The 13420-nt window shown below is 34.7% G+C and overlaps 1 protein-coding gene across 2 annotated transcripts in view; it reads right to left on the bottom strand.

Annotated features, from left to right (window-relative positions):
- Positions 1–13420, bottom strand: part of LRBA (LPS responsive beige-like anchor protein) — a 370517-nt gene that overhangs the window by 91396 nt on the left and 265701 nt on the right. For both annotated transcript variants that reach the window (XM_071431464.1, XM_071431465.1), the window contains 3 exons: positions 11649–11789; positions 10306–10425; positions 273–425 (listed from right to left, as the gene is read on the bottom strand). In XM_071431464.1, the coding sequence (XP_071287565.1) occupies positions 273–425; positions 10306–10425; positions 11649–11789 (414 nt within the window). The remainder of the gene's footprint in view (positions 1–272; positions 426–10305; positions 10426–11648; positions 11790–13420) is intronic.

Here is a 13420-nt window from a genome sequence, read left to right as displayed (position 1 = left end):
TTTATTAGCTCTTTAGAACCACGAGAGCTGACACATAAAAAGGGTAAGATCTCCTATATATTTAGACTGCATTAAAACTTTCGTGAGCAAATCTAAGACTGAGAATACTATATTCCTTTTTTCTTCCAACATTTGTAAATCCTACTAAAACTATATCTTCATAGTTTATATTTATAATATAAATATATATATATTGCAGGCAAAGATGCAAATTATTTCAGAAGAGTCTTGCAAGACAGAAGTGACTGGACAATAGAAGAGAGCCATCTTACCAGCCTGTTAATGCGAACAAATTCTTCTGGGGTTTTGGCCCATGGTGGAAGTTCAACATCAGACACCACTGTTCCATCATCCATCACTCCCAGATTGTAATTGTTGCTGTTGACAAATATCTCTGGGAGGTAATAAAATTCAGGAATCAATTCCTGTAGATAAATGAAAAACAATGCCATGTCAAATTCTGTCAAAGGATGCACTGTGTCACATAAAAAATGTAATTATTGGGATGGAATTAAGCAAAGAGAATATATAAAATTCTCCCACAGACATCCCCCTCCTTCCCTAGAAGGGTCCCCTTCTGCACTTTCTAAAATTCAAACCTGTAGATATGATGACTCCTTAGCATGCTTTTAACATGACAAAGAACTGAGATACAACAGGCTCTAAAACTAAAATGTCAGAATATTGGTTTTGGTTGCATATTATACATTGAGAAACTTAAAAAAACAAAGTAATGAACATCACATGGCACAAATAGTACTTACTGGAAAGGTACAAACAATCAATGATGGTAAAAAGTTGTGGAAAACTGATTCTTTCACATTTCAGTACAATACACATTTAAAGTGCAAATGCACAAATGGCAATCTACAGTTGGACGAAACCAGCATCATAGATATTAATTACAAAGGTGTGAAACCCAGTTATAGTCTTTTTTTCTCTAATGTAAAGGGTCTAAGAACCTAAAGTTTAGGCTATTACCTAAGATTGTCCAACACCCAGAAATAATTTTTGTTGTAAATTCCAAAATACCTGGAGTTATGCCACATGTTCCATAAAAACAAACAAAGAAAAAACCCCACAAAGCTGAATAGAGTCAATATTTTTCTTTCACATAAAATTAGTTTACTCAATTATGTGTCCAGTCTATAAATTACAGGGAAGAACCACACAAAATCTCATGCACAAGAGACAAAAAGGCAGGGATTTCACATGGTTACAAGGTCTGCACTAAATTCCTTGTCAGGATCATCATTGCTGTAAACAAGTGATGTTTTTGATGTTCCAGGCCTGTGCTGAACAGGACTGGAACTCAGCATTTACACCTCCCTGGCTGGCCTGCTCTGGCATCTGTGCTGGCACAGCTACCATGGCTGAGGAAAAAACAGTACAGGAATTGTGATTTCTAAGTCTTCTCAGAAAAAGAAAGTAATAGTAATGGCTAAAAACAAAATTTATTAAGCAAAAAATGACATGTTCTAGTGCAAAACTGAACGTAACATGCTAAGAAGGAAAATTACCCTCAAACCCGTAAGAATTTTCTCCTGGATAAGTGGATTATTTCCTTGTTTTGCAAACAGACCTGCAACTTCCTAAGTTGTCATGCATTTTATAAAATACACAGTAGGTAATACATAAATTTATCCAAGTTAATGGGATTAGAACCTTATTTATACACTTTCATAAAAATATTTGCAACGTCTGGGTATAACACTTAATAGAAAAAGCCCATAAAGATGTAACACACATATTTCTGCCCCATATTTTAAAGGTAGATTGTTTGGGTAGGTTTTTTTGGTTGTTGGGTTTTTTTGGGGGTATTTTTGTGGAACTTGATGTTGAGACTCAAATACACCCAACAAACCTGGCAATTTGATGGATTTAGAAAAATTGAGCCACTAAATTAGAGAATTTACTTCCTTTGTAAAGAAAGGATCAATACACATAATTGCTTCAGGAAGTGTATTTCATAGCAAATGAGTGGTGTAAAATTGGTCTTCCATACAGCAAGTGCAAGCTGCAGGCCACTTGAGAAGTAGGAAAAAAAAAAAAAAATCAGACTGCCTCAGTGGCTTTGTCTACTGTGGGTGGAGGATGTGGCCACGCCAGAAGATCAGCAGATCAGATCTGAGACGCAGTCCTGACATGGGTCAACGGCTCAGAGGTCTCCAAGATAGCCCCTGAGGGCCAGCTATGGCATGAGCAGCTTTCCAAATGGCTGAGTGCAAGGAGGAGGTCATCAGATTGCGGGCAAGGTCAAGCCGAAGTAGCCAGGGCAAAGAGAGGAAAGATCAAGCAGGAATTAAGCTATTATCACCTCCATCCTTGTGTGAAACACTGCTCGGCTTTGAATTGTACATCTTTTTGTTTACAGTCCCCTAATTAACTAGGGTAAAAAACATGCTTCTGTACCAAATGCTCGACAAGTAGTTGATAAAAAAGAGATTTGGAACTATTTCACTGCATAAGAACAAGAATGTAGCAAGGATAAATGCTGTAAAAAATAAAGTTTGTAAAAAAAAAAAGTAACACTGAGGTTGTTAGAGTTTTTATCATCACAGAAACCAGCAAAGAAAAAGCAGAGGCACAGGACTATTAATTTGATAGCAGCACGCACCACAAATATGAAACCATACCCTGGTTCTGAGCACTTAAAACACAAGCTCATTACATATGTTGCCAATGCTTTTATTTCTTCTTTAAATATGTATCTGTACAGATATTCATTAGTTTCTTTCAAGATCAGAAAGCATTTGGCTTTCTAGAACACATTGTTTTCATTAGGCTACAGAGAAACAATATGCTGGAAACTTCAAAATTACCTGTAATTTCTACTAGTTTGACTATTAGAAACTTTTCATAAAGCTTTTCATTACTCCAGAAATGAGTTTTCAGAAAGTATTTCACTGTCACCATTATGATACATTTCTACAAAAGGAGTTTCTTTGTTATGTGATTTTCTTCTCTTGGCCATGTGCTAACATTTACTCATGGAAAAAGGGAGTGCAAACAGATGCATGTGGCCATTGGAAATGAGCTGCATTTAGAGCCCATTTTTAATGCCTTTATACGGGTGAAAATTATAACATTAGTTAAAGAAAAAGTTTTTACTAAAACAGCAAAACCACCTGATCACAAAACATTAATTTTTAATCAAGTAAACAAATATTCTTCATGTATTTGGCAGCTGCAGTCCTTAACAGTCCTTCTCAACTGTATTTGTGGGGTCTTCTTTTTTCTTAAAATCTTCAAATCACATTTTTAACTTCAAATAACATTTTTAATCACAAATTTAACTAACATTAACACAGCAGATGCTGACCCACATGTGCAAATCTGGAAAATTGAGCTTCCTGGACACATGAGAGTGTTAAAAAAAATGCATGCACTTTTTGCTTGTTTTGCATGGCAGGAGGAATGATTTAGTAAATGTTTTCACACAAATATCACATGAAGATGCAGGACCAGACATGAGAGGCCAGAATGAAGAACCCTTTAATATCTCACCTGGAACAGTGACAAGGACTGGACTAACACAGGGCAAACACAGCCTCTGCATGGACATTCTGTCAGCTTCTTACAGCTAAATGGTTCTGAACTAATCCATGGTTGATTTGTAAAATCATCAAGCATGGGGTCTGGAGTTTTGTCTGCACAAGTTTCCTTTAGTTGTTCTAAAACTGCTTCCTGGCAGTTCCAGTGGATGGTCCCAATAGCCATTTTGTGGAACCCAGTAAATGTTAGTTCCTTATTTGCTCTTCTATGCACCCTTACAGGTACTACAGACCTCCATGATCATCACATTCTTCCTCAGGGATCTCTTTTTGCAAGCTAAAGGATTCTAGACAGTTTAGATTTGTTCCCTCCAGAGGTCTTCCAACTAAAAATTTTGGTTCTCTCCATACTTTTTCTAACTCTGCTGAGTCTCTTCTAAAATTTTCCATACTCAGCACATGTACAGAAATGGTAAAACTGTCCCATGTTTCTTTTGTTTAAATTTCACAGAAAAAGCCAAAACATCTCTATGATTTGTTGAAGCTCTTGTTTTAGGACTTGTGTTTGGAAATTACTTTCTGAAATTTTGCTGTTGGAATTCACCATTTCTACAAGGAAGATATAAGAGATCCTTATGGTAAGCAATACTTCAGTTGTTCTGCCATGCTTTTCACTACAACTGAAGAAGGAGCTCACAGACAATATCAACATAAATTTAACACTCAGTACTTACTTTAAGAAAAACCTGCCATACCAGGATTCTTATTAAAATAGCTATAAAATTCTGCATAAAAACTAAAGTACAATTTTTCTCTAACAGAAATTGCCCCATAGCACATGAAAACAATGATTTCTAAGGAAAATTCGTTAAAAATATTTTTTATAAAAATGCAGTATCAACAGGATGTCAGTTTAAGAGTGGTAATTTATTTTCCCATGCAAAAAAATTAATACTACATACTTTGTTTCATTAATGCAATAAAATGTTATTTTTTCTTTTGTTTAGGAAATGACTGATGCATTTTGAAGCAGAGTCATATGATCTCCAAAGATGTCTAGAAACAATGACAGATCCCTAATCCTATTAAACATTTATAAGATACCAAATTTTCAAACTAAATTATTTCACAATCACGTTAAGCAATATTAAGCCTATACATAACCTGTCAAGCAGAATAATAAAAATGCATATTGGAAGTCTAGACTTTTATTCATATTTGCAACACTTTATTTCTTCTGTTAAGGACTTAAATGGCATTCAAGAAATATATACTAATCTATTAAATTAACTCAAATTTCATTTTTTCATCACACTTCAATGAAATAATTTTCAAGACAGTTGGGAAGCATAATTTCTCACTACCCATGAGTTTCCCTCCATCTGCTATATGTGTGTTATTTCTCGCTAAGAAATTGTCAACTAAGAAATTGTCTCAAGACACTGCCTGAAACTCTGCCAAGTTGTAAGAAAAATATTTTTGCAGGTTTCCATTAAAATTCTGAGGGTAATTAATGAAGAAACAAATTTTGCCAATGTTTAACCACTCTGTTAAAGTTCTAAGCTATTATACCTCGAACATTTTCTAGTTTGACAAAAATACTAAACTTCTCAGTAATTCACAATTAAGCAAAGAGAAGAACAAAAAGTCCAGATATTTATTTAGTAGACTAAAGAAACGTATGATAACCACAATTAAGACCTGATCCATCATTGATCAATAAATAGATTTCATGGAGTCAATATCTCATTGGATAACAACCTGCATCTTTAAAACACTTTAAATCCTGTTACTCTCTCTATTTACATATGTATATACATACATATATATATATATATATATATATATATATGTGTGTGTGTGTGTATGTGTATATGATTATTTTACTTTTTACTTAGAATCTAAGTAAAAGTATTCAATGGTATATTGAACTTTTTCTTTTTAACTCAGGGAAGTATTTCCCTGTTATGGATCTTAACACAATTTTACACAAAACCAAATCATTTATGAAAACCAAATATCTGCATCCTAAATATGTTAACATTTTACTATACCAGTTTATGATTAAAAATCTGAATTTCTAGGTACTTGCTTCTGAATTTTGCTGGTCATTGCTCTTTTTGTGACTACTATGACACAAAATTTCTCCTATAGAAGGGTCATGTTGCCAGTTTTACAGCAACTTTATTCAGTAACTTTTGAGACTTTAAATACGAAGTTTGATTTAAAGAAAAACTGTCTAAAATTATGTTATGCTAATAATTTTTACAATAAACTTTCTGAAACAGCATTTCTGTAGCTAAAATTCAGCTGTTTTACACTATGAGGATCACAATTTGCTAAACAAACCTGTATGAAATATAAATTCAGATATTCAGTACCATTCCCCCAGCCTTACAATAGCTGCCACAGCTGTGTGTCATATCACAGGATTTCACAAATTAATGCCCATTTTATGGTGGAACAACCTAGAACAGTGTAATTGGAGTTTACTAATGTTTTCTTTAATATTATGGTCTCTAGCATCTCTTTTTGAACAAAGCTAATCAAATTCACCAAAAGTAACTCAAAGCACATGAAAAGGAAATAAACACAAAGCAGCAGAAGAAAAGACATGAAGAACAGTACCTAGCTCTACTAGTGACCATAGCTTGGTGAAAAATTATGAAAACAAATCAGTTGAATTAAACCAATCTAATTTTCTTTTCAAAAGGAAGCTGCAGTAGTGGATGATGAAAGAAAAAGTAGCAAGGTGTTGCTTTACTTTTGAGAAAGACCTCTGAGACTGTCCCAGTCTCCCATGACATTCCTGCAAGCAAACTAGAGAATGGAGATGAGATTGGGTTACAATAATGTGGGAGTAGCCAAGCTGGAAATCCATATTCCAAGAGCAGTTATCAATAGTTCACTGTCAGACTGGGAGGACATGGTAATGGAGTCTGCCCTGCTCTTAATTCCAGTCAATAATCTCATTAATGGCCTGGCACAGAAGGTGCAGAAGTAAAATTCCAGATGACACCGAGAAGGCTACACAGCTGTTTGGAGGACAGCAAGAGGACTTCAGATGGTCGTAAAATCTGTATATATGGTACTAACAACAACAAAAACCTGAAAACAATCAGCAAACTACAGCAGAAAAAGGGAAAACACATGCAAAGTGCAAATTACAACATGGATTACAATTATGCTGTTGTAAATATAATGAGAAATAGACTTATTGCAACAAGTTAGATGCCAAACCAGAAGGAACAAGTGCTTCTGAACAAGTGCAGACAAATACTGCCAGGCTATCCAGGTTTGCTTTCTCTGTGGTATTAACAAAACCAACCAGGATTGTTTGTAAATTAAGAAGTTGTAAATTAAGAAGTAACTGAGTTACTTGGTCATGCCTATATAGTACTTTAAAAGTACCAAGTGGTATTCTCACAGAATTGAAATATATTCAGTATTCTTAAGTGCAGAATATTTAACTTAAAAACACACAATTAATCATTTAAAGTCACCAGTCCTGAGCTAATTAGTAAATAATGCCAGAGGGGTAGTGAGACACTAGTAAACTTCCAAAAGATTTTTAATTTGCATTGCTCAAATAAATGGATAGGGAGAACTAGGAAATTGAATTTTATGCCACATATCACCTCTTGAAATCAAAATTTGTGAAGTTCAAGCAAAGGTTATTCTACAGAGGAGCATTGGTTTTGTGCTTTGATCATTGATCCGAGGTTTTCCCAGGATATTGACACAGATTGGTTGTGACCACACATATGCTTCAGCTTTCTCTGCTGAAGTGATCCCAGCCAGCAAGAGCTCTTTCCAAAGCCAGCTCCTGTTAGGCCTCCTGTAACACAGAGTGCTTCCAGCTAAGATTAACAACAATCTTAGGACAGCAGCATCAGTAACTGCATTCATTCTTTCCACACAAAAAGCAAGGAGAAATAATTTCTTGTAATCAGCTCAATGGTTCTGAGTTTCACAATTTTTTCAGGTGGAAGAGTAAAAAACTCTTCTTTTGCCTTTGTTCCCCCTATTTGTTGACAACTACAGCAGTACAATCAAAGTGTTCCACTTTGTTCAGACTCTTCCACCCATGAGTCAACTAAACACATTCAAGCAATTGGAGGCTAAAATGTAGCAATTCTGCATGTAAAATATGTTCTGCATTTAGCCATGTATTTCACAAACACTTGCAAGGTAGCAAGGTAGAGCATCAAGTATCAAGAAACTTGGTTTTCACAGCTGTAATAAAATATGGGGAATACAGATATTTCCAGTGAAGATTGAAACATTCAAACATTTTCCTTTCTAATTCTTTAAATATATCCTATGGAAATCTCAATCTCATCCCCCTTCCTGGTTGCTCATCCAATTTCACTAATAGACTACTGTAGTGCTCTTAGTACTCACTTGGATGCTTCACAGCAGCATCATGTAATTCACAGCAATTCACAGTCTCAGGAAACTGTAAGCAACTCCAAGAGATCATCCTTTGGGATGCCTCTAAAGGCAGTACCAGCTTGCACATATATGATTTCCAAAAGTTACCTAAGTATTTCTGAAAATCCCTCCCTACACTGATTGCCAGGGAAACACTCATTAAGCTTTTATTCCTGACAAACATCCAGCTTTTATTTTCCTGTTAGGAAGGTTACTTTGATTCTAACCAAAGTCTCCCTGATATTTAAAGCCATAAATACCTATCCCATCCTGTTGTCTTATATAGTTCAGAGGTTCCATATTGCTTAGGTGTTGTCTTACATATCGAGAGTTCTATGCAAAGGTGTTATCTTATATATCAAGAGTTATTATCTTATATATCAAAAGTTCTATTATCATTAGTGCAAGGATTTCATACTGCCAGAGTTTTGTGCCTCCTCGGTGTTTCTCATAGGCAGCTCCTCTAAGCACTGACTCCTCTTGGTCCTTGCAGTAGCTATCATCCAACTCCAGATCCCACCAATCCACTCTTTTGTACCACTTGTTCTTATTGGCTACAGGTGTGGCCTGTTAAGATCAGGCCTACTCCTAATTTTTAGTAATTGGTTCAGCTGCAACTGTTTGGGGGATAAGATTACATTCTATACCACCTTCATTTACCCATATTGTATCCCCTTACACCATCCAGCATGGGCAGCAGAGATTTTTTCCTTTTTTTCTTACAGTAATATCCATGCAATAAAAGGACACAAACTCCTCCTCAATCTGATCTGCTTTAGAAGAAAAATAAACATAGCTACTCAGTCTTTCCCTGCATTTTATTTTCAAGACCTTGCATTGTTATCATTGTTCCACTGCAGATTCTCTCTAACTAGCCTACAGCTGTGAGTGTATCCCAGCTAAAACCAAATTAAATCTGGGTAAAAGTGAAGATTTTTGTCTTGAAAGTTACATTATTTCCTGTTGATGTATCTTCCATGAAATGTTACTCATTATTGTTATACCACAATACTGCTAATACACATGCACTAGTGATGTACTAGAACCCTAAATCTTTTTTTTTGTTTTTCTCCACAGTAGATTGTTTCTTGCTTTATAACTGTATGAGAACCTACATGAAAATTACAATTATTACTTTTCCCTAATAAACTTCACTTAACACTTTTCTAAAATAATTTTTCCCTTCTGCAAGAAGCACTACCCATTTCACTACACTTTCACTACCTCCCAATCTCATAGCAATGGAAATTGAGGCCTAACCTGTTATTATCGAGAAGAATTCTGCTCAGTACATCTTTCAATTTTAATAATGAACTGCTGGTAGCTATTCTCCAAATACAGTGGATTCTTTTAGACAGAGTAATCCCAGCTCACTCATAAGACAATGTAAAAAACTAAGATCATCATCTGCTTCTTCTCTGTTCATAAGGTCTGTTACCTTTTCTCATCAGAAACTGTGATTGCTTTGACATAATCTCCTCTGGATAAACATGTGTTTCATTTGCTTGTCTCCAAGCTATCTTCCTGGCACTTAAACACAGTCTGATTATTTGCCTAAGTATTTTTCAGTGAATTGTAGTTAAACTCACCTCATAATTTCTTTGCTCTTTTTTTTCCCATATTAAATACTTTGATTGATTTGTCCACTACTGGTATCTTTCTCCTTCTCCATTTCTCAAAAAAACCCAGGAAATGCGCTCTGAAATTCCATTTGCCAATCTTGCGGGTTACAAGGAAATTAAGCCCATAACGACCAAATAAATTTGAAAACGATCTAGCATGTTTGTAATTTCTAAACTCTTCTTTCCCAATTTCATATAGACATTATATTTTTTTCTAAGTGGAATTAATTCCACTAGTCACTGCTTGCCTTCAATTCTCACAGATCCCTTTTTCAACACTGTCAGTTGATAATTTTTGCATTCCAGTAATTTGCAAACCAACCCTTTCCTAAATTGTCTGCTCACCATAAATATGAGTGAATGATTTTGTGTCACTTAGGTCTCTTGCTGGTTGTGTGACATCCTTGAGCTAGACCCTGATTTTCTCCAAATTACACTTTTCCATCCTCCTTCCATTAAAAAAATCCAATTCTGATATTAATCTACCTTCTTGGATCTGATCTTTCCCACCACTGCCAGCATCTTTGTCTTCTTTGTTTTCCTCCCCAGTTTAAAATATTTCAGTCTCAGGGCTAAAAATGTTTCCTACAGTTTTACAGAAGAATTCACTGAAATATTCTCACAAAAGTAAAACCATGTGTCATCTCCCTTGCATCTTTTTCCAAATAGTGGGGTGGCTCCCAGTCTTCTTCTTTCCATCCTACACTCCCAGCTGCAATAAAGGCAGAGGCAGTATAAATCAGGAAATGTTTTACCTTGATGTCAGAAGTGTCACGCTGACTGTTGCGCCACGCTCTTGAAATAGACGAAAAAGTCCTATCTGCATGATCAAACTTCCCACCTTGCAGATTTAGGAAAAGTGTTGTGAAGGGCTCCTAAATACATATAAAAATATTAATTAAAAAAAAAAAACCAACAATGCATGTCTTCAGAAATTTCAGGGTAAAAAAAGGACTTTATTATTCTTTTGGGTTCTGGTTGTGAATGATGCTATTTTTCTGGCAGACACACAATTAATAGCAAAGGGTTGATTCTATTATTTAAGAATGAGAAATACAAATTGATCCTTGTTTGTTCAATAAAATGCTTTTTAATCTTACTCCACGCATTCATATACTCAGATAAAGAAAAGCAAATAAAACCACAAGAAAAACTCAAAGGCTGAAGCAGAAACTACAGTTTGTATCAGTTGTGACACAAATTGCTCTCAACAACATGAACAAGCTCAGGTGCCTTAGATATTTATTTAACTAGCATGTAACAAAAATAATGTGTTTTACTTTGTTCAAGGTGATCTGTTAATCTACAAAATAATGTGTTTTACTTTGTTCAAGGTGATCTGTTAATCTAAAAGATAGCATCCAATACTGAGAGCTTCAGGACTGTTATTGTTTCATATATAATTTATGATTTAGAAAAATGTTTGGAAGATTTAAAAGCCTCCTCTTAGTTAAAGAACACTTAAGCACATATTAGTGGATAATTGCTTGAAATTAGCTAAGCACTGTAAATTACTTCAAGGATTTATGTATGCTTGTACATTCTAACAAGCTTTAATTAATGATGTGCTGCTAATGCTTTCCTAAAGAAATTACTTCCTGGGAGATAAATCACCTTTCAATTTTATTGAAAAATGCATTGTTTAACCAATACATTATCAATATGTAGTAGCTCAAAGTTACTTCCATATAAATTGTAGCAGATTTTTAAAAAATAATTATTTACATCACAGAACTTCATGGTCATCAGAAATCAACTCTCAGTCATTAGGAGAGGAAAATTAAATATATTAATTAAGAACCACAAATGCTTGGCAATTGATCCAGTCAGAAAATATGCAAGGAAGGGAAGTTAACCATGTTTAAAGAAATATGTACACTAAAAAGAAATTTTTAAGGAGAAAAAGCTTTACTGATTTGAAAAGGCTGTACTAGAAAAACTGAAACTTTCTGCTTGAACTTTGGACCACATTTCTCCTAGGCTACTGATTGCAATTACTAGAAAATTGCAGTACTCTCATATACCCTTCAGTTTTAGTTTAGATTTTGTTGCTTTAATTATCATTTAAAGGAAAAGAATTTTTTTAAGATATACTTACAATCCTTAACAACCACGTGAGTGCAAAACTTGCTGTTGAATAATGAGTGCCGTAGTGAAATTTCGGGACCTGATCGTCCTCCCATGATTCGTATCTCTCGGCGAAGAATGCTGCTCTCTTTGGGTTCAAAGCTCCAATAGGCTGTGAGATGGGTAAAAATAAACTCATTAAGCAAATAAGATCAATGTGAATACTATCACATCATACTCCCCTTGCTCTTTTTGGTAACCAGAACTATTGGCATGTGTGGAGAAGACTAGGTTTGGTGCTTTGCAAAAGCAGATGTTGGTTCCTGTAAGCACCTGAGGAGATCTGTGTACTTGGAACCAGGTTTCCATGCACACACACATGGCTGCTTGGAAAAATCTCCTCTGCATTACTACAGGCTCCATTTACTGCTGATTCAAGTCACTGACTCCATCCAATTCACAGTGGAATGTCTGGGACAAAGTCTTGTTTAACTTGGGTGCCTGTGGATATGAGTGCATGTTGGATACACCAATAAGCAAATAGTAAGCAACACTGAGAAACATTTTTTCTGACATTTTTTGGAGAAAAAAGTAGTGATTGATGGGGTGGCAGAATATTAACAGTGGACTTGGAATTTTGATATTACTATTCTTGTTTCTATGCTTTCTATTTTCCACCTCAAGCCAAGTTTTACTTAATTCATATAATTTTAACCTTTGAAATAGACAAATGAAAGATCAGAATTTCTATATAAAACACTGATATAAAAGAAATAACGTATGTATTACTAAAAATGTCTATCACACTTTAACCAATACTATTATTCTTTGTTCAGCGCTTACCTAGAATATAAACACCCAGGGATTTATTTAAAAGTAGGAAACATAATATTTTGCTATCTATAGCTGTGCATTTCCTCAGCAGACTTTTGTATAAATGATTTGAAAAAACATGAGTACAGGTCGCACAAATCACTTCGAAACCCCAAAGTGAATTTAGCAATTCCACATGTAAAATGCTAGAAGAGTTCTAAAATATCTTTGGATATATATGCAAAATATGTATGCAATACAATTTTGTATACAGATTTAGCACACTGTATGTTATTAATGTAAATTATGTTCACCTGTATGGACAATGGGTGCATTCAAATATAAGCAAAGAAAAAAACATGAAACAGTATTTCCTTCTCTCTCTTCTTCAAGAATAAATATACTCAAGAATACACTAGAAGGTGAGGAAAAACTAAAAGTCCCTGAACAAAATTATCTCTAACCTCGTCTTAAATTCAAGCAGAGTTCAAGTGAAAAACTCTCTCTGCTGAGCTTATGATTATTCAAATAATAATTCTTCTTTGCAGCTCACGTGAAATTTGGCATAGAAGCTTCAAAGTATTTTCTCTTCTAGGACAGATTAGATCTTTGAATGGCCTAAAATCTAATCTTACATTTTTTACTTAGAGCAGCTTTCATGTTGCAGTAGGATAAAGAAAAACATCTTAGGTTAATTACTATTTTTGCAGTTCACTAATTTGAAATATAACCCTTTAAAAGAAGCTGTTCCTGTATAAAAGGATTTTTATCTGATTTAGCAAATTTATTCCAGGGAAGTATGAAACTGACTCCAAGAAGTCTCTTTGTTACAAGAACCATTTTGGAATCTCCATTTGTAGTGATTTTCCCTAAAGGCTCAGATATGCTTGAGGGAGAAAAGAAAAAAAGAAGGTCATTTGTAGACAAATTATACAAATTAAAAATAGGAACAGTGTTGTGCTGTATAGTTCTGTAACATTTTATGTATTC

Source organism: Agelaius tricolor, unplaced genomic scaffold, assembly GCF_023055355.1.
Source record: "Agelaius tricolor isolate 1412-34295 unplaced genomic scaffold, bAgeTri1.0.p SCAF_8, whole genome shotgun sequence".
NCBI lineage: Eukaryota > Metazoa > Chordata > Aves > Passeriformes > Icteridae > Agelaius > Agelaius tricolor.
The sequence above is the reverse complement of the archived record's forward strand: the minus strand, read 5'-3'. Positions and strand labels throughout refer to the sequence as shown.